The 21,108-nt window shown below is 42.5% G+C and overlaps 1 protein-coding gene across 2 annotated transcripts in view; it reads right to left on the reverse strand.

The window, feature by feature from the left end:
* Positions 1–21,108, reverse strand: part of RHBDL2 (rhomboid like 2) — a 58,872-nt gene that overhangs the window by 4,804 nt on the left and 32,960 nt on the right. For both annotated transcript variants that reach the window (XM_010347568.2, XM_074380558.1), the window contains exons 5-6: positions 8,277–8,377; positions 4,721–4,781 (exon numbers count right to left, since the gene is read on the reverse strand). In XM_010347568.2, coding sequence (XP_010345870.1) covers positions 4,721–4,781; positions 8,277–8,377 — 162 coding nt within the window. The remainder of the gene's footprint in view (positions 1–4,720; positions 4,782–8,276; positions 8,378–21,108) is intronic.

Raw genomic sequence — 21,108 nt, forward strand, 5'->3', positions numbered from 1 at the left:
CTGTGGTCAAGTTGTTGTTTCCAACAACTTCTTTGTTTTTGTTTGTTTGTTTGTTTGTTTGTTTTGAGACGGAGTTTCACTCTTGTTGCCCAGGCTGGAGTGCAATGGCGCAATCTCGGCTCACCGCAACCTCCGCCTCCTGGGTTCAGGTAATTCTCCTGCCTCAGCCTCCTGAGTAGCTGGGATTACAGGCACGTGCCACCATGCCCAGCTAATTTTTTGTATTTTTTAGTAGAGACGGGGTTGCACCATGTTGACCAGGATGGTCTCGATCTCTTGACCTCATGATCCACCCGCCTTGGCCTCCCAAAGTGCTGGGATTACAGGCGTGAGCCACTGCGCCCGGCCCAACAACTTCTTTGTTTTAACAAGACCTCCAGGTGATTCTGGACTAGAGTTAGGAATAAGGTTGTGGGTGATGAGATTAGACAAGTAGCAGGGGACAGCTTATGTAGGGTCTGTATGGACCATTGTAAGGACTTCAACTTTTAATCTGAGTGACAGGAAGTCTTTGAAAGCTCTCGAGCACAGGAGTGACGTGATACATTTTCTTTGTTTTCTTGTTTGAGACAGTCTCAACTCTGTCGCCCAGGCCGGAGTGCAGTAGTATGATCTTGGCTCACTGCAACCTCTGCCTCCCAGGTTCAAGTGATTCTCAAGCCTCAGCCTCCTGATTAGCTGGAATTACAGGCATGCATCACCACACCTGGCTAACTTTTGTACTTTTTTTTTTTTTTTTTTTTGAGACGGAGCTGCAGTATAGGAAGCAGACTACAAGGAAGCAAGAACAGGAACTGGAAGAGCAGCTGGAAAAGTACTATTGTAGCAATCGAAGTGAAAAAGGATGGTGACATTTTACACATAAGGAAGCCAAGACAACAAGGCTCCGCTCTCAGCCACCACGCTAATTGCCTGTAATTACCATCAGGAATTGTGAAGGTGTCAGTCCATGAAAGGAAATGATTCCATATTCTCCAATAAAACTGTGAGAGCCAGAAGTTAGGTAGTCTTCAAGTAAGTCCGATCTGTGCTGCAAAAGGAGCTTCCAGTTCCTTGGTCTAGAAGAACTCTGCCCTATATGTTACTGCTTAGAAACATCTCTTACAGATATCACATTCCTCACCCATCGCCTAATTCCCTGTGCTCTACTTAGTGAGCCACTGTGTCCTAGGAGATGAAAAGACCTAGTCCTTGCCTTTGGGAAAATAGCATCAGGACATGTGTTCTGACTAGATTCCCTTTCAATACTGTATTGACTGATGTTGAAGTCACTGGACAGAAATTGAGGTCGAGAAAGTATTCAATATTCCTTTAATTGTAAATGACTATTACACAAAGTGCTAGATTAATGAGGCTATATCATATTTTCAATCATTATTTGCATTTCCTGGTCCACATAAAGAACATGCCCATGGGACTAGGAAAGTATTTTTAAAAAACACTGCCTTGGCTGGGCGCGGCAGCTCACACCTGTAATTCCAGCTTTTTGTGAGGTGGAGGCAGACGGATCACGAGGTCAGGGGTTCAAGACCAGCCTGGTCAACATGGTGAAACCCCATCTCTACTAAAAATACAAAAGTTAGCCAGGCGTGGTGGCGGGTACCTGCAATACCAGCTACTCAGGAGGCTGAGGCAGGAGAATCGCTTGAACACGGGTGGCAGAGGTTACGGTGAGCCAAGATCGCACCTTGCACTCCAGCCTGGGCCATAAGAATGAAACTCCAGCTCAAACAAACAAACAAAAACTGCCACATAACTGGAAACGTTTACTTTGGTTTAGTCTTCCACAATTGGAGACCTACTCTCAGAAAGTCTTTGTCACCATTAGTATGTTAATTTCTCCCACCAGTTTCTCTCCACCTTACCCCCTTCCTAGATCTGACTTTGGCTCTTTCCTCTTTCTGCTTCCTAGGGGACTTTTCTTCCAGGTTACTGCCCCCTCTAAACTGAGACATGTCTTCCCACCTGAAAAGCAGCCCTTATTCCAGGAAGCCAAACCACTGTCCTCATTAAAAATTTGACATTTACTTTAAAAGAGTTCCCTTCATATGGATTTTTTTCTTCTTTGTAAGACAACCTCACTCTGCCACCCAGACTAGAGTACAGTGGCTCACTGCAGCCTCAAGCTTCCAGGCTCAAGCAAATTCTTCCACCTCAGCCGCCTAAGTAGCTGGAGCCACAGGCCCACACCACAACACCTGGCCAATTTTTTTGTAGAGACAGAGTCTCCCTATGTTGCCCAGGCTGGTCTCAAACATAATGCTTGATGAAGGAATGTTTTTTAGGCCAATTGCCATTCACAATTAAAAAGAATATTTACCACTTGGCTGGGCGAGGTGGCTGACACCTGTAATCCCAGCACTTTGGGAGGCTGAGGCAAGTGGATCACCTGAGGTCAGGAGTTCGAGACCAGTCTGACCAATATGGTGAAACCCCATCTCTACTAAAAATACAAAAATGAGCCGGGCCTCATGACCTGTGCCTGTAGAAAGGAGAGCCTGAGACAGGAGAATTGCTTGAACCCGAGAGGCAGAGGTTGCAGTGAGCCGAAATTGCGCCACTGCACTCCAGCCTGGGTGACAGAGCAAGACTCAGTCTCAAAAAAAAAAAAAAAATGAATTATTTTATCTCAGAGTGAAATGTTAGTGTTCTTAGAATTAAATGGTCAATAAACTAAAGAGTCCCTTGTCAACAGACATAGTTGCCTCTGTTCCTGCAATGGAAATAATTGAACCCTTGATACAAATTGCAAAATCCTGTTTTCTTACTATATGGACAGCCAGCATCTTAGGCTTTATCAGGTATAACCTCTACCTTGGCTTTCAGGTCTGACCCCATGGTCTGTCATTCTTCTGCAGCCCTCCAAGTGGAGAAACTTCATCTGGAGCAGGTCCATCAACTCCAGTTACCACCCCCACCTTTGCTCTTGTTTCCGTCTACGCTCTACAGCCTGCTGTCATCTGGAATCCACCTTTATCTCAGACTCAGCTGCACTTCCATCCCCTCTCCAGACAGCATTCTTCCTAACCTCCCTTAGCATGTAATTCTAGAATTCTTGGAGATTTCAAAAGCCACATTAGTCACCCTCCTAGTCTGGGCTTCTTGAACGGTTACCCCCGCCACCCCCCAACTCTCTCTCTTTAATCCTCAACTGTCACTCAATACTTATATCCTGGATCTGTTTTGTTTTGTTCTGTTCTGTTTGTTTGTTTTTTGAGACGGAGTCTTGCTCTGTCACCAGGCTGGAGTACAGTGACACGATCTAGGCTCACTGCAACCTCCACCTCCTGCGTTCAAGCAATTCCCCTGCCACAGCCTCCCAAGTAACTGGGACTACCAGTGCGCACCACCACACCCGACTAGTTTTTGTATTTCAGTAGAGACTGGGTTTCACCGTATTGGCCAGGATGGTGTCAATATCCTGACCTCACGATCCACCCACCTGAGCCTCCCAAAAGTGCCGGGATTACAGGTGTGAGCCACCGCGCCCAGCCAGTTGTTTTTTGGTGTTTTTTTTTAATCTGAAAATTTAGAATTGAGGAAGAAAAAGATTGTATATGTGGTTTCCAAGTTTTTCCATTGCAGACAAAATCACGTACAGCTTCCAATATATGAAAAAGTCCAGTACATAAAACCTAAGTGAAGCTATCGCGGTTCCAGTAGCGGGGGTGCCTGAGGCTCTACCCTCTTGGCTTCCTCCACTCCGTAATGATACAAAAAGCAAAAATACACCACATAGGCATGTCTAAGAACCACCCATGAGAGTCTGTAGAACTCTTTTGTTTACTTCATTCTGCTTAGTCTGTGAAGCGGACAATTTTTTCTAACTGTAGGACAGCAGTCATTCTCCGTGTCAGTGTCTGGGAAAGGAGGAAAGGCCTTCTGAAGGCTAAACCAATAAAATTGTGAAAATATTTTGAAAGTTGATTATGCAAAATAGGTCATTCTTGTCATACCCAACTAAATCAGAGTCGAGGGGACAGGGGACAAAAGCACTCAGGCACATAGCACTGCTCCAACAATTGAATTCTCTATCAGCCCAGCTGCTGAAACTACCTGCTCTAACCATAAGACTAGTTTCACCTAATAGCTGCTGAAACAAATTGAGTCTAAGAATCAGGTCTAGGCCGGGCGCGGTGGCTCACGCCTGTAATCCCAGCACTTTGGGAGGCCGAGGCGGGTGGATCACGAGGTCAAGAGATCGAGACCATCCTGGTCAACGTGGTGAAACCCCGTCTCTACTAAAAATACAAAACATTAGCTGGGCATGGTGGCGCGTGCCTGTAATCCCAGCTACTCAGGAGGCTGAGGCAGGAGAATTGCCTGAGCCCAGGAGGCGGAGGTTGCGGTGAGCCGAGATCGTGCCATTGCACTCCAGCCTGGGTAACAAGAGCGAAACTCCATCTCAAAAAAAAAAAAAAAAAGAATCGGGTCTAAACAGCACAAGTCTAAGACTGGTTTTCCCCACCACCATCACTCACCAACCAGCTCCCAAAGGCGTCTCTAGTACCAATGAGCTCTCTTTCAAAATAACATTAACATTTTTCTTTCAAAGGAAACCCCCAGCCTTTTCTTTTGTTCTTCAGACATACCATGGACCTCCCAAGTCTGTGTGTTTGCCCCAAATTGCAATTCTGTGATTCCCAAATAAAGTGTTTAGACATTCGTCTCTGCGTTTCATTTAGACTTCGACAGTATGACGTGTTCACAAAACACTTACTGATAAGGATGATGATCAGCAGTCTGAAAATTCCGAAGGCAGGAATCATTTCTCGAAAATTCTTGCAAAGAGATAAATAATACTCATATAAGCTATCAGTGGGGTGAAACCTCAACTCTACTCTCTCTTCATCGGCTCTTCATTTGAAATAATCTTCCAGTGTCAAATATTTGCAAAACAAAGCATGAGTGTCACAGCTGAGTTTTCAAACGTATTTGGGAAGTACAATGCACTTTGGAGAATAAAATGCCAAGATATTTAATTTCATGATATAAATGTTGCAATTTTGCTAGCCAGAAATAATCTAAATAAAAGTAACATAAAATCAACACTTAACATGTCAATAAATAAATAGAGAAATATTGTTAAACTAAGTTTGATGAAATGTTCCTAAGATTTTCGGTCAATATTCATTTGATATTTCTTCATCCTCTTTCCCAGTAGTATTTAGCAAAGACTTACCTGAGATTTGAGTGTTATCTTGATTTTTTGAAGTAATTTTAAAAATACTGAAGATATTGGTCAAAAATTATTGAAGGGTTTTTTTGGAGGGAGGGTATGGGGAGGGTTCTGCAGGGGGAGGTAGAAGACAGGGTCTCACTGTGTTACCCAGGTTGGAGTGCAGTGACGCAATCTATAGTTCACTGCAGCCTCGAACTCCTGGGCTCAAACCCTCCTCCTATCTCAGACTCCTGAGTAGCTGGGACTACAGGTACACACCGGCACACCTGGCTCATTGCTGGAATTATAGCTTTGGGTCCCTTATGTGTCACTACAAACTGCTGAGTCAGACATTTCTACCATAATTTATTGAATTACTTGTCCCTTCCCTTTCAAATTAGTAACTCTCTTCCCAAGGAGTAAAGATGCTGAAATAGGCATGTTTATTCAAAATCAAATATTTTCAAACTCTTATGACCATGACCTACAGAAAGAAATAATTTCCATAACAAGCCAGTACATACATAAATCAAACAATAACACTGGCTTTTTTTTTCTTGGGTTTAATTTTTGGCCACAATTCCTTGAAGTTAGTCTACAACCACTAATGGGTTGCAATCCAAAAAAAACCACTTTTCTAAGTGATTTCTATATTTGGAACGGTTTTATAATTGCTTTACACTTTTCTTCCTAGAATTTTTTCTTTTTTTTTTTGAGACCGAGTCTCACTCTATCGCCAGGCTGGAGTGCAGTGGTGTGATCTCGGCTCACTGCAACCTCTACCTTTCGGATTCAAGCAATTCTCCTGTCTCAGCCTACTGAGTAGCTGGGATTATAGGTGTGTGCCACGACGCCCAGCTAATTTTTGTATTTTTAGTAGAGATGGTGTTTCACCATGTTGGCCAGGATGGTCTCAATCTCTTGACCTTGTGATCTGCCCACCTCAGCCTCCCAAAGTGCTGGGATTACAGGCATGAGCCACCTCACCTGGCCTCTTTCTAGAATTTTTTGTTCTGAGATGCAGTTTCACTCTAGTTGCCCAAGCTGGAGTACAATGGTGCAATCTTGGCTCACTACAACCTCAGCTCACTGCAACTTCTGCCTCCCAGGTTCAAGCAATTCTCCTGCCTCAGCCTCCCAAGTAACTGGCATTACGGGTGCACACCACCATGCTCAGCTAATTTTTTGTATTTTTAGTAGAAACAAGGTTTCACCATGTTAGCCAGGCTGGGCTCAAACTCCTGACCTCAGGTGATTCACCCACCTCGGCCTCCCAAAGTGCTGGGATTACAGGCTTGAGCCACTGCACCTGGCCCCTAGAATATTTTTAAAGCATACCTATGGTTCCCAAGGGGGAAAAAAAAAAGCATACCTAAATGGCAAAAGGACTAACAACTAGTCAGGATTTTTAAACCTATTTTTAAAAGTGAGTGGCACTCTTACATATTACTATGAGAGTGCAAGACTATATGATAACTTTGGAAGGCAATTTGGCATGTACTTTTTTTTTTTTTTTTTTTTTTTTTTGAGACAGAGTCTCGCGTGTTACCCAGACTGGAGTGCAGTGGCTCAGTCTTGGCTCACTACAACCTCCGTCTCCTGGGTTCAAGCAATCCTCCTGCCTCAGCCTCCCAAGTAGCTGGGACTACAGGCATGTCCCACCACACCTGACTAATTTTTGTATTTTTAGTAGAGATGGGATTTCACCATGGTGGCCAGGATGGTGTCCATCTTTTGACCTCATGATCTGCCCGCCTTGGCCTCCCAAAGTGCTGAGATTACAGGCATGAGCCACGATGCCCAGCCTAGAAATTTATCCTACAAAAAGAAAATTACACAAATGCAAAAAGATAAATGTAAAAGAGCATTTCTTATAGCATTACTTCTAAACATGAAAAGCAGGAATCACCCCCGAATTTTTTCAATGAAAGATTCATTAAATAAATCATGGAGCATCTATGTAAACGATGCTAGGGAGCATCTGCTAAGCAGTGAGGATTTCTAAGTGATGGCATGGGTAGATGGTCAGGGTGCTCTATGATAAAATGCAGAACAATATAAGGGTGATGTCATTTTTATAATATTAACATTGGTAGGATTTTGAATACATGTTAGAAAAGGTTGGGGCTGCTCTGCCTATGAAGTAGCCCTTCTTTTATTCCTTTACTTTCTTAATAAACTTGCTTTCCTTTAAGAAAACAAAAGGTCTGAAAAAATATGTATATAAAACTGTCAACAACCTCTTTCAACACCCACCCATTAACAGATATATATTGAGGACCTTAACTTTCTATTTTTTTATTTAAAATGTTATGTAGTACTCATAACTTTTGAAATCAGAAAAAAAATGATAAAAATATGAAAGGAAGCTAGCTGCAGTGGCTCACGCCTGTAATCCCAGCACTTTGGGAGGCCAATGTGGGCAGATCACTTGAGCCCTGGAGTTCGAGACCAGCCTGGGCAACATGGCGAAACCCTGGCTCTACAAACAATACAAACATTAGTCAGGCATGGCAGCCCATGCCTGTAGTCTCAGCTATTCAGGAGGCTGAGGTGGGAGGATTACTTGAGCCCAGGAGGCAGAAGTGCAGTGACTCGGTATCACACCATTGCACTCCAGCCTGGGCAATGGTGCAATACTCTGTCTCGAAAAAAAAGAAAGAAAGAAAAGAAAGGGGCCAGGCACCGTGGCTCATGCCTGTAATCCCAACACTTTGGGAGGCTGAGGCAGGCAGATCATGAGGTCAGGAGTTGGAGTCCAGCCTGGCCAACATGGTGAAACTCTGTCTCTACTAAAAAATACAAAAATTAGCTGGGCATGGTGGCACACGCCTGTAGTCCCAGCTACTCGGGAGGCTGAGGCAGGAGAATCTCTTGAACGTGGGAGGCGGAGTTTGCAGTGAGCCGAGACTGCGCCACTGCACTCCAGCCTGGGTGACAGAGTAAGATTCCATAAAAAAAGAAAAGAAAAGGAAATAAAATGGCATTGCCATACAATTCTCAGAAAAATGAGTGTTCAGTAAATATTGATAAATGAAGATTCATTGAACCGAAGAACAGTTACTGTTTGCTGTTTTTTTAAGAGACCCATGGACTCCATCCCCCTGGTTCTTACCACCAGAACATTCATAAAATAGCCTCCCATCAGAGCATAGACTCCTCCTGAAGCTCCCACAAGGCATTTGAGGGGATCAAAGATGGAGCTGGCAAGGGACCCTAAAGAAATAAAACACAAAGATCAGACATGACTAGAGGGATCAGAAAAGATAAATCTTTCTAATCTAAGGTAGACGTTGGGGAAGTTTGGTCTATTATCATATTAGCAAGCAACAGATCTATTTTGCCCATTTCATATAGCTGTATATGCTAACTACCACAGTGTTTCTGAAAACATTGAATGTTCATTAGAACGGCTACATAACGGTGACAATGGCAGAATTGTCTGGAGCCGGAATTACCAGCAATATGACTTGAGGAAGTTACTTAACTCCTCTATGTCTCAGTTTCCCTACCTGCAAAATGGGGCTATTAATAGAACTTAATTCAATGGATTTTCAGGGTAAGTAAATGCATTGATGTGTGTTCGTGCTTAGAACACTGTCTGACATGTATTACATATTTGTTAGCTATCAGGCTGGTGCAAAAGTAATTGTGGTTTTGCCATTACTTTTAAGGGCAAAAACTGCAATTATTTTTGCATCAACCTAATATTACTATAAAATATCCTATGTTTAGTCAAAATACCTAAGACAATCCAATACTTTATTATCTAATGGCTGTCTTTCTCAATGAGCTATGTGGCCTCAGAATCCTTCTCAACACATCATCTATTCAGATTCCCCAAGTAAGATGAATCCTATTTCCTAACCTAATCCTAGATTTACTGGACCAAAACAAGGCTTTACAAACCACCTTACGCTAAGACTAAAATATTCTCTCTATATCACTTAGTTCTAGTACTTGGTCTATTCCTTTCAAGGCCCTCCTTCGTTTCCTTAGTGTATAATACAATACAATACCTACTTTGTGCAAGAAAAAGTCTCGTCCTTAGTAATTTTACAAAAAGATGAGCAAACAACTATTATAAATGCAGAATATAACTACTATGACAAAAATAAATTCATTGTAGAAGTACTTAGGAAGGAGTGATTTCTCAACAGAAGGGTGGAATCCTTGCTACTCTGAGGAGGAGGAGACAGCATTTTGATTAAACTTTGAAGAATCTTCAAGATTGGCCAGACATGGTGGCTCACTCCTGTAATCCCAGCACTTTCTGAGACTGAGGCAGGAGGATTGCTTGAGGCCAGGAAGCCAAGAGCCTGAGATCAACCTGGTCCACAGAGTGAGACTTGTCTCCAAAAATATAAGAAAAATATTAGCCAAGCATGGTGGTACATGTCTGTAGTCCTACCTGCTCAAGAGGGTGAGCTGGTAGGGTCACTTGAGCCCAGGAGTTTGAGGCTGCAGTGAGCTATGATCACGCCACTGCATTCCAGCCTGGGTGACAGAGCAAGACCTCTTCACCTCCTTTCCACCCCCACAAACAAAAGGATTGGATAAGAAAAACAAAAGAGAAGAAGGTATTCAGGACTTAGAGAACTGGAAGAGCAATGGCATGGAAAAAGGTATATGGATAACTGAAGATCAGTGAGAAGTAGTCCAGCAGGCTGAGCACAGTGGCTCATGCCTGTAATCGCAGCACTTTGGGAGGCCAAGGCAGGTGAAATGCCTGAGCTCAGGAGTTTAAGACCAGCCTGGGCAACATGTGAAACCCTGTCTCTACTAAAAATACAAAAATTAGCCAGGAATGGTGGCAGGCACCTGTAATCCCAGCTACTGGGGAGGCTGAGGCAGGAGAATCACTTGAACCCAGGAGGCAAAGGTTGCAGTGAGCTTAGATCATGCCACTACACTCCAGCCTGGGTGACAAGACTGAGACTCCATCTCAAAAACAATAAAAAAATACAAAATACAAAACATTAGCCAGGCGTGGTGGCGTGTGCCTATAATCCCAACTACTGGGGAAGCTGAGGCAGAAAAATCATTTGAACCCAGAAGGCAGAGATTGCAGTGAGCCAAGATTGTACCATTGCACTCCACCCAGGTGACAGAACGAGACTCTGTCTCAAAAGAAAAGAATTTGTCCAGAGCAACTTAGAGTATCAATTCTCAAATGCTGACCTATAGCCTAGGGCTGGGGTGATTGTATCATAATCATATGATAAATTTATTTTTAAAATAGATACAAATGTCTACTTCTGACTATGATAAAGTAACAAGAAAAGGATTTGCTGTCTCACACGAAAAAGCCAAAAGCACTGGACAATATATATGAAAGAATGGTCTTCGAGATACTAGACATCCAAAAACAAAACTAGTAAACCATTTAGGGACAGGGAATCAGTTATCAATAGAGTTATCAATGGAGTTATCTGACTGCCAACATACTACCTTGAGGGAGATTACAGAATACAATGCATGAAGCCGGAACCCAGGCAGGTCTCAGCAAACTTTAAGTTGATGAGTTGAAGTTTAGAGTCCAGCTAGATCTGGACCACTAGAGTTTATAAGACAGGGTACCAGAGAATAGATTGCTGCACACAGAACACTCCAGAAAGGAGCATGGGAGGAAATTACACAAGCCAAGGAGAGAACCACCAAAAACAATATGGGAAGACTGCCTGTTGCTTACACAGCACCAGAGAGCCTATGTAACATTCTGTTCTGGAAAACTCTTTTGTTTCCACACATCATAAGTCTGGGCATTTATTACACATAAGTTACACCTCAATCTTAAAATGTATCAGGACAAAACCACATACTGCAGAGGGGCAGGGCTCCACCACCACTTACTTTCCTTGAAACAAAAGCTCAGGTATGAAGTAGTCTTCTGTGACTAAGCTTATTTCCCCTCCTTTCTGACTTCTAGGAATGATCCTTGTTCTGAATGGGATTTGAGATAATGTAGGAAACTGCTCTCAATACATAGTTTTTATTTTTTATTTTTATTTTTTGAGACAGTCTTGCCCATGCTGGAGCACAATGCCGCTCAGCCTCCTGAGTAGCTGGGACTATCGATGCGTACCACCACGCCTGGCTAATTTTTTTTTTTTTTTTTTTTTTTTTTTTTTAGCAGAGATGGTGTTTCACCATATTAGCCAAGATGGTCTCAATCTCCTGACCTCGTGATCAGCCCACTTCAGCCTCTGAAAGTGCTGATCAGAGGCATGAGCCACTGCACCCAGCCTCAATACAGAATTTTTAAGTTGGTGAAGAAATTGGAAAGAAGGGAAATCACAGTAGGAAAATCAAGTGTGATCGGGATGAAGTTAGTAAGCAAAGGAAGTGCAGCAAGGCCCAGGCACCCCCAGAGAAAGAACTCAGACAGCAGACTCTGGCCCATCCATTTCTCCTTTGGATCTACCCCAGTCCTGCAAGCTCATGGCCAGAGTGATAATGACGAGGGAAACACCAGGGTCCTCACTGTCCTTCCTAGGGCAAGAGGACCCTAAAGACTGATAAGCCAAATCCAGGGCCATCCTCCACTGCTTATCTGCCCTGCGACTTTTCTCTAGGTCCTCTCCTCCAAGCAATGGTGGGAGTGTGTACTGGAAAACTCCGTAATTAATGGGGCATTGCTTCGAGTACACAAAAGGGTGCAGTTACAGGAATAATTAGCACCTTATCAAAAGGAATTAAACTGCTTTCAAGTAACATAACTAAGTTACAGAACAAATCTAAAAAGTATTCATGGCTGGGCATGGTGGCTCATGCCTGTAATCCCAGCACTTTGGAAAGCCAAGGCAGGCAAATCACTTGAGGTCAGGAGTTCGAGACCAGCCTGGCCAACATGGTGAAACCCTATCTCTACTAAAATACAAAAAATTAGCCAGGCATGGTGGCGCTCGCCTGTAATCCCAGCTGCCAGGAAGGCTGAGGCAGAATTGCTTGAAACCAGGTGGCGGGGGTTTCAGTGAGCCAACATCACACCATTGCACTCCAGCTTGGGTGACAGAGTGAGAATCTATCAAAAAAAAAAAAAAAAAGACTTAATATTTTGCCTAAAATTAAAGGAACAGGATCTTTTGGTGGAGACGTAAAATGGTATCACTTTGCTACCATATGACCTAACAATTCCATTCCTAGGTCTATACCAAAGAGAAATGAAACCATATATCCACACGAAATCTTGTAAACAAAAAAAATTTTTTTAAAAAGATCTTGTAAACAAATGTTCATACCTGTGTTATAAATAATAGCCAAAAAGCGGAAACAACCCAAATGTCCATCAACCGACAAACGGATTAAGAAAATGTCATCTATCCACCAAATGGAATATTGTCTAGCCATAAAAAGGAATAAAGTATGAAACATGCCACAATGTGGATGAACATTGAAAATATTATGCTAAGTGAAAAAAGCCAGTCACAAAAGACCACATTATGATTCCATTTACATGAACTGTCCAGACTGAGCAAATCTATGGAGACAGAGGTAGGTTAGGGGCTGCCTAGAACTGGAGCAGGGTTATAGGGTGTGGAATGGGAGATGACTGTTAATGGATTCATTGTTTCTCTGTCGGATAAAAATATCCTAAAATTAGATTGTGACAACGGGTGCACAACCTTGTAAATCAAGTAAAAAATTGAATTCTACACTTCAAATGGGTGCATTGTATATCTGATTATATCTCAGTGAAGCTGTCAGAAAAGTTTGTCCTCGTGATCCACCCGCCTCGGCCTCCCAAAGTGCTGGGATTATAGGCTTGAGCCACCCATCCTGGTCAACATAGTGAAACCCCGTCTCTACTAAAAATACAAAAAATTAGCTGGGCATGGTGGTGCGTGCCTGTAATCCCAGCTACTCAGGAGGCTGAGGCAGGAGAATTGCTTGAACTCGGGAGGCGGAGGTTGCGGTGAGCCGAGATGGCGCCATTGCACTCCAGCCTGCTGGGTAACAAGAGCGAAACTCCGTCTAAAAAAAAAAAAAGTTTGTCAGTTTCTTAAAAGCTAAACATACTCTAGCATTGGATCAAGCCATTCCATTGTTAGGTATTTTCCCAAGAGAAATGAAAACATTTGTCCACACAAGGACTTGTACACAAATGTTCATAGCAGCTTCATTTGTAACAGCCTCCAACTGGAAACAACCCAAATTTCTACCACTGGGAGAATGGATAAATACAATGTGGTATACCCCACAATCACAATCAAATACCACTCAGCTATTAAATGAATCAACTCTTGATACACATCACAACATGGATACCTCTCAAAATAACTATCCTGAGTGAAAGAAACCAGATAATAAAGAGTACATACTCTACTTATATAAAATTCTGGAAAATACAAACTAATCTATAATGACAGAAAATAGATCGATAGTTGACGGGGGAAGGTTGTGGAGGGTAGGAGATGGAGGGATTCCAAAGGGTCACAAGGAAACTTTTTTGGGGGTCAAGGATTATGATGTTACAATTTCATGGTTATATGCACATATCAAAACTTATCAAATTGTGTACTTAAAATGTGTACATTTTATTATACATCTACAGTTTAGTGTACATACGTCATTAAACAAAAAAAATACAGTTTCCAAGGCCATATCACCTGAGATTCTGATTCAGTAGATCAGGGTGGGATCTGATAGCAATAGCTGTGCAATGGTCTCCAGGAGATTCTGACCATCAGTCAGATTGGGGAACAGTGGGCTGGAGTATAGACCAGCATACCTCAATCTTTCATGTGCATTCAAGTCACCTGTGCATTTGCTAAAACGGCAAATTCTGATTAGTAGGTTGGGTGTGGAATCCAATATTCTGCATTTTAACATACTCTCAGGTAATACCAGGGCTGCTAATCAGTAGACCACACTTTGCCAGAAGCAAGATTGAGAAAATCAGAATTATATATGAAGGAATCTAGAAAAAAAGCAAAGGCCGGGCACAGTGGCTCATGCCTGTAATCCCAGCAGTTTGGGAGGCCACGGTGGGCAGATCACCTGAGGTCAGGAGTTCAAGACCAGCCTGACCAACATGGTGAAACCCCATCTCTACTAAAAAAACAAAAGTAGCCAGATGTGGTAGCATATGCAGTAATCCCAGCTACTCGAGAGGCCAAGAGGCAGGATCACTTGAACCCGGGAGGCGGAGGTTGCTGTGAGCTGAGATTGTGCCATTGCATTCCACCCTGGGAGACAGAGTGAAACTCTATCTCAAAAAAGAAAAAAAAGAAAAGCAAGAAAAGCAATGAGGTCAGGTAATAGAGGGTAATGAAGAGCATCTTTGGATATTTTGCATTTTTTTCTCCATTGTAAACTTTTTAGGTGTTTCAGGAAGGTGACCCAGGCAGCAGTGTGAAGGCAAGGGGATACCTGCCAAGAAGCTGCTGCAAAAATAGGTAGAGGATGCGAACAGATTGTTCACGTTCTCGCTTTGCTCTGTGCTCTGAAACTGGGGCAGGGCTAAATACCACAGGTTGAAATCAAGCTGTGGGGGAATCAGGGGAGTAGATGCTGGAGCTAGGCAAGGCCTGGCCATTGAAAAGTCTTTCAAGGGCAGAAAAAACTGTGTGCAAAAATAGACGAAGATGGAAAACCAGGATCCAAATAAGCAGGAGGGAAGTAAGATGGGAAGCTACTTCACTAAGACTTGCCAGTTCTATCTGTTTAACATGTCTCATGACTGTGTCTTGCTCTCGATCCCCATTGCCACTGTTCCCTGCAAGATCACAGGCCCTCACTGGGACCCTCAGTTCTAGAAGGATGACAAGTGTTTGATCAGTAAAATAATTTTGGGCCGGGCGCGGTGGCTCAAGCCTGTAATCCCAGCACTTTGGGAGGCCGAGGCAGGTGGATCACGAGGTCGAGAGATCAAGACCATCCTGGTCAACATGGTGAAACCCCGTCTCTACTAAAAATACAAAACATTAGCTGGGCATGGTGGCGTGTACCTGTAATCCCAGCTACTCAGGAGGCTGAGGCAGGAGAATTGCTTGAACCCAGGAGGCAGAGGTTGCGGTGAGCCGAGATCGTGCCATTGCACTCCAGCCTGGGTAACAAGAGCGAAACTCTGTCTCAAAAAATATATAAATAAATAAATAAACAAATAAATAATTTGGGGGATTGTTTTATATCCCACTATAATGGGTTGAATTATGTCCCCTCAAAAGATATGTTAGAATCTTTAAAGGATGAGACATACTGATTAAATAATATTTTTTTATTTTTTAGTTTTTAGATACAGAGTCTCATTCTGTTGCCCAGGCTGGAATGCAATGACACGATCTTGGCTCACTGCAACCCCGCCTCCCAGGTTCAAGTAATTCTCCTGTTTCAGTCTCTGAGTAGTTGGGATTATAGGTGCCCACCACCATGTCCCCATATCCAGCTAATTTTTGTATTTTTAGTAGAGGTGGGGATTCACCATGATGGCCAGGCTGGTTCCAAACTCCTGACCTCAGGTGATCCACCCACCTCAGCCTCCCAAAGTGCTGGGATTACAGGCATAAGCCACTGAGTCTGGCCTGATTAAATAATATTTTTAATTATTTTTACTTTATTCATGGTATAAAAAATATTTTAATGAGTAGTATCATTAAATAAACTTCATTATTTTTAAAAATCTTTGTTAAATATTATGACACAGAAATACAAAGATGTAAGCCAAGCACTGTGGCATGTGCCTCTAGTCCCAGCTATTTGGGAGGCTGAGGCAGGAGGGCTGCTTGAGCCCAGGAGTTAGAGACCAGCCTGGGAAACATAGGAAGACCCCATCTCTATAAATTAATTAATTAATATAAAATGCGGAGATGTAATTTTAAAATCAGTTTTGGGGGCTTTTTTTTTTTTTTCTTGAGACAAAATCTCACTCTGTTGCCCAGGCTGGACTGCAGTGGCACTGTCTTGGCTCACTACAACATCCACCTCCCAGGCTCAAGCAATTCTCATGCCTCAGCCTCCCAAATAGCTGGGATTACAGGTGCATACCACCACACCCAGCTAATATTTGTATTTTTTGCAGACACAAAAATGGGGTTTCACTACATTGGCCAGGATAGTCTGAAACTCCTGGCCTCAAGTGATCCACCAATGTTGGCCTCCCAAAGTGCTAAGATTACAGGAATGAGTTATTGCACCCAGCCAAACTCAGTTATTTTCTATAGAAAATTTGCTCCTAGGCTGGGCATGGTGGCTCACCCCTGTAATTCCAGCACTTTGGGAAGCCAAGACAGGTGGATCACCTGAGGTCAGGAGTTTGAGACCAGCCTGGCCAAGGTGAAACCCCGTCTCTACTAAAAATACAAAAAAACTAGATGGACATGTTGGCATGTGCCTGTAATCCCAGCTACTTGGGAGGCTGAGGCTAGAGAATTTCTTGAACCTGAGAAGAGGCTGCAGTGAGCCAAGTATGCACCATTGCACTCCAGCGTAGGCAGCTGAGAGAGACTCCATCTCAAAAAAAAGAAAGAAAGAAAATTTACTTCTAGGCTGGGCGCGGTGGCTCACACCTGTAATCCCAGGATTTTGGGAGGCCAAGGCAGGTGGATCATGAAGTCAGGAGATTGAGACCATCCTGGCCAACATGGTGAAACCCTGTCTCTACTAAACATACAAAAATTAGCCAGTCATGGTGACATGTGCCTATAGTCTCAGCTACTCAGGAGGCTGAGGCAGGAGAATTGCTTGAACCTGGGACGTGGAGGTTACAATGAGCCAAGATCACACCACTGCACCCCAGCCTGGGCAACAGAGTAAGACTCTGTCTCAAAAAAGAAAAACAAAAGAAAGAAAAGAAAAGAAAATTTGCTCCTAGGGTCTGCCATAGCCAAAATATTAACTTTTAAAACTATGTATAGTTTCAAATGCACCAAATGAAGAATTGTATCATTGCCTGGGCTTATGCCAATGATAGAAATATTTTTGTGTAATTTGGCTATGAATTCTTGCCTTCCCCAATGTCAACCATTAGCTATTGCAAACTAATCAGGAAGTACTACAATAAAGTTTAAAACCCACTACAACTTTTCACTGAGAAGTTCTAACACAGATTGGGAAATTATTTCTCAGATTTTTTTTTTTTTTCAAGATGGAGTTTCACTCTTGCTGCCCAGGCTGGAGTGCAATGGTGTGATCTCGGCTCACGAGCACCTCTGCCTCCCAGGTTTAAGCAATTCTCTTGCCTCAGCCTCCCAAGTAGCTAGGATTACAGGCATGTGCCACCACGCCCAGCTAATTTTGTATTTTTAGTAGAGATGGGGTTTCTCCATGTTGGTCAGGCGGGTCTTGAACTCCCAAATTCAGGTGATCCACCTGCCTCTGCCTCCAAAGTGCTGGGATTACAGACATGAGCCACCACACCCAGCCTATTTCCCAGCTTTTTAAGTGTGAACGTCTATAAGAGATGTTGCATCATTTTGTTGCAGCAAAATCATATGATGGTGGAATAATTTCCAATTATTAATTTTCAACATGCTCTTTTCACAGCATGAATATTTTTGGAAAAGCAGTTATTTTCTCACTCATTGAGAGAAAAATGCTATCATGTCCTCAAAGGGTCATATTTTGTGCTTGTTTTTTCAACCACATCTGTTAGGTAGCATTACTACTAGAAAAACTTTTGTTATTACAGAAAAAAATTCGGGAAATTCTTTTTTAAAAATAAAAATGCATAAGCTAATGTAAGTCGACAACTCTTCTAAGTAATTTGCCAAAAAATAATCAACAAATCTCTAGGAGATACAAAAGATTTTTATAACAAATCCTTAACTCAGATGTCCTTTACTCCTTGGAAAGATTACCCCGTTTACACAGATTGCAGTAAATCTTACAGCACAAAAGGGAACAAGCCAATGAGGGCTTTCAGTTCCTTTGTGTGGTAGAACTCCCAAACTACCCCCAACAAACTGCATATATAAAATATATATGTGTGTCTATATATATTTCTTTTTGTTTGTTTGTTTTTTTGAGATGGAGTTTTACTCTGTCTCACCCAGGCTCCAGGCTGGAGTGCAGCAGCGTGATCTTGGCTCACTGCAGCCTCCACACCCCATAAGATTCAAGTGATTTTCCTGCCTCAGCCTCCTGAGTAGGTGGGATTACAGGCATGCGCCACCACACCTGGCTAATTTTGTATTTTTAGTAGAGACGGGGTTTCTCCATGTTGGCCAAGCTGGTCTTGAACTCCTGACCCCGGATGATCCACCCATCTCAGCCTCCCAAAGTGCTGGGATTACAGGCTTGAGCCACCATGCCCAGCTGAAACTACACATATTTAAGTGACACATAAATACCAAAGGGAGTCTTTTGTCAATCTGTGTATTAAATATTAGTTAGGCACTCATTCCCCTGTTGCCCTGAGAAGAGGTGCCTTCCCGCATGATTATAAGTTTCCTGAGGCCTCCCAGCCATGAAGAACTATTTGAGCCAGTTCTTGAAAACTGTGATGCTGCTTTAAATTTTCTTATAATGCGCAGAGTTACTGTTCTTAAAATGTTTCTCATCTTCAGAAAATCAAGCCAAAGCAAAGTGTGGAAAACAAAATTGCCAGTGCCTGGAAATTATCTATGTCATTTACGAAGGTAAAATACTTAGATAGATGTCCCTCAGGCCTGTGGAATCTAAATTCAGGTGCTGATGACACGAGCCATGATAAGACCTCCTAATGAAACGAGACAGACCACCGTTTTTACCACACGGTGACACGGTGGATAAAGCTTCACCTAGTTAGGTGAGCTCCAGTGAAGAAAAAATTCAGTGGTAGCATTGTTCAAGAACACCTGTAACCAACATCTAGAAATCACTATCAAAATGAAGACTAAACAGAAATATACTAATCTCCATATAAAACTTGTTATATTTTAAAAAAAAAAGATTTGTCTAAGCTTGGTTATCAATTTCAAAAAGTGATAAAAGTTTTAAAATATGTTTTCATAATAAATGCCTTGTTCACGTTTAAAAAAAACTAATTAGGCTTGGCTTTTGTTCACTTTTCTTTTCCTTTTCTTTTCTCTCTCTTTTTTTTTTTTTTTTTTTTTTTTTTAGACAGGATTTCTCTGTTGCCCAGGCTCGAGTACAGTGGCGTGATCACAGCTCACTACAGCCTCCATCTCCTGGGCCCAAGCAAACCTCCCACCCAGTCTCCCAAGTGGCTGAGGCTACTGCCATGCACCACTGAGCTCTGCTAATTTTTGTAATTTAAAAAAATTTATTTATTTATATTTTTATATTAAAAATAGACATATATTTTTATATTAAAAAATAGATATATTTTTAATACATATATATTATTGAGACGGAGTATTGCTCTTGTTACCCAGGACTGGAGTGCAATGGCACGATCTCAGCTCACCACAACCTCCCACTCCCGGGTTCAAGCAATTCTCCTGCCTCAGCCTCCCGAGTTGCTGGGACTACAGGCGCGCGCCACCATACCCAGTTAATTTTGGTATTTTTAGTAGAGACGGGGTTTCACCATGTTGACAAGGATGGTCTCGATCTCTTGATCTCATGATCCACCTGCCTCGGCCTCCCAAAGTGCTGGGATTATAGGCGTGAGCCACTGCGCCCAGCTAAAAAATATACATATATTTTTGAGACAGAGTCCCACTCTGTCACCCAGGCTAGAGTACAGTGGTGCAATCTCAGCTCACTGCAACCACTGCCTCCTGGGTTCAAGGGATTCTTGTGCCTCAGCCTCCTGAGTCGCTAGGATTACAGGTACACACCACCATGCCCGGCTATTTTTTATATTTTCAGTAGAAACCCAGTTTCGCCATATTGGTCAGACTGGTCTCAAACTCCTGATCTCAAATGATCTGCCCACCTCGGCCTCCCAAAGTGCTGGGATTATAAGCATGAGCCACTGTATCCAGACTAATTTATTTTTTGGTAGAGACAGAGTTTTATTATGTTGCCCAGACTAGTCTCAAACTACTGAACTCAAGTAATCTTCCTGCCTCAGCCTCCCAAAGTGCTGGGATTATAGGCATGAGCCACTGTGCCTAGTCTTATTTTTCTTTTTAACCTCCATAGGACTTTGCTCGATAGATTTCTTGCTCATTTTTTTAGAAAGAAATGGATTGGTAAAGAGCACCTACAAAAAACTTACAGTTGGCTGGGTGTGGTGGCTCATGCCTGTAATCCCAGCACTTTGGGAGGCCAAGGTAGGCAGATCACTTAAGGCCAGGAGTTTGAGACCAGCCTGGCCAACATGGTGAAACTGTGTCTCTATTAAAAAAACAACAACAACAAAAATTAGCTGGGTGTGGTGCTACATGCCTGTAATCCCGACTACTCAAAACTACTCAGAGGCTGAGGCACATGAATTGCCTGAAACTGGGAGGTGGAGGTTGCAGTGAGCAAAAATTATATCACTTCACTCCAGCCTGAGTAACAGTGACTCTGTGTCAAGAAAAAAAAAAAAAAAAACTTACAGCTAACATTACACTTTGTGGCAAAAGACTAATTGCTTTCTGCCTAAGATTGGAAACAAGGCAAGAACATCTGTTCTCTTCACTCCTATTTAACACAGTGCTCGAAGTGCTAGCCAGCACAATAAGGCAAGAAAAAGAAACAAAAGACATACAGATTCGAAAGGAAGAAATAAATTGTCTCTATTTATAGATGACTTGATGATTTGCAGATGACATGGAAAATCCCAAGGAATCGACAACAAAACAAGACAAAATCCCTACAACTAATAAGTGAGTTTGGCAAGGTCACAGGGTATAAGAACAACATGCAAAAATCAGTTGCGTTTCTATATTCTAGCAATGAACACATGGGCACTGAAATTTAAAATACCATTTAGGAGATATAAATAAGAGACACTGTTGATAGATCAAAAGACTTACTATAGAAATGATATCAGTTCTCCCCAAATTGATGTACAGATTTAAGACAACTCCTATCAAGATCTCAGCAAGAATTTCTATAGCTATAAACAGAAT

The sequence above is a fragment of the Saimiri boliviensis genome, chromosome 11, assembly GCF_048565385.1.
Source record: "Saimiri boliviensis isolate mSaiBol1 chromosome 11, mSaiBol1.pri, whole genome shotgun sequence".
Classification (NCBI taxonomy): Eukaryota; Metazoa; Chordata; class Mammalia; order Primates; family Cebidae; genus Saimiri; species Saimiri boliviensis.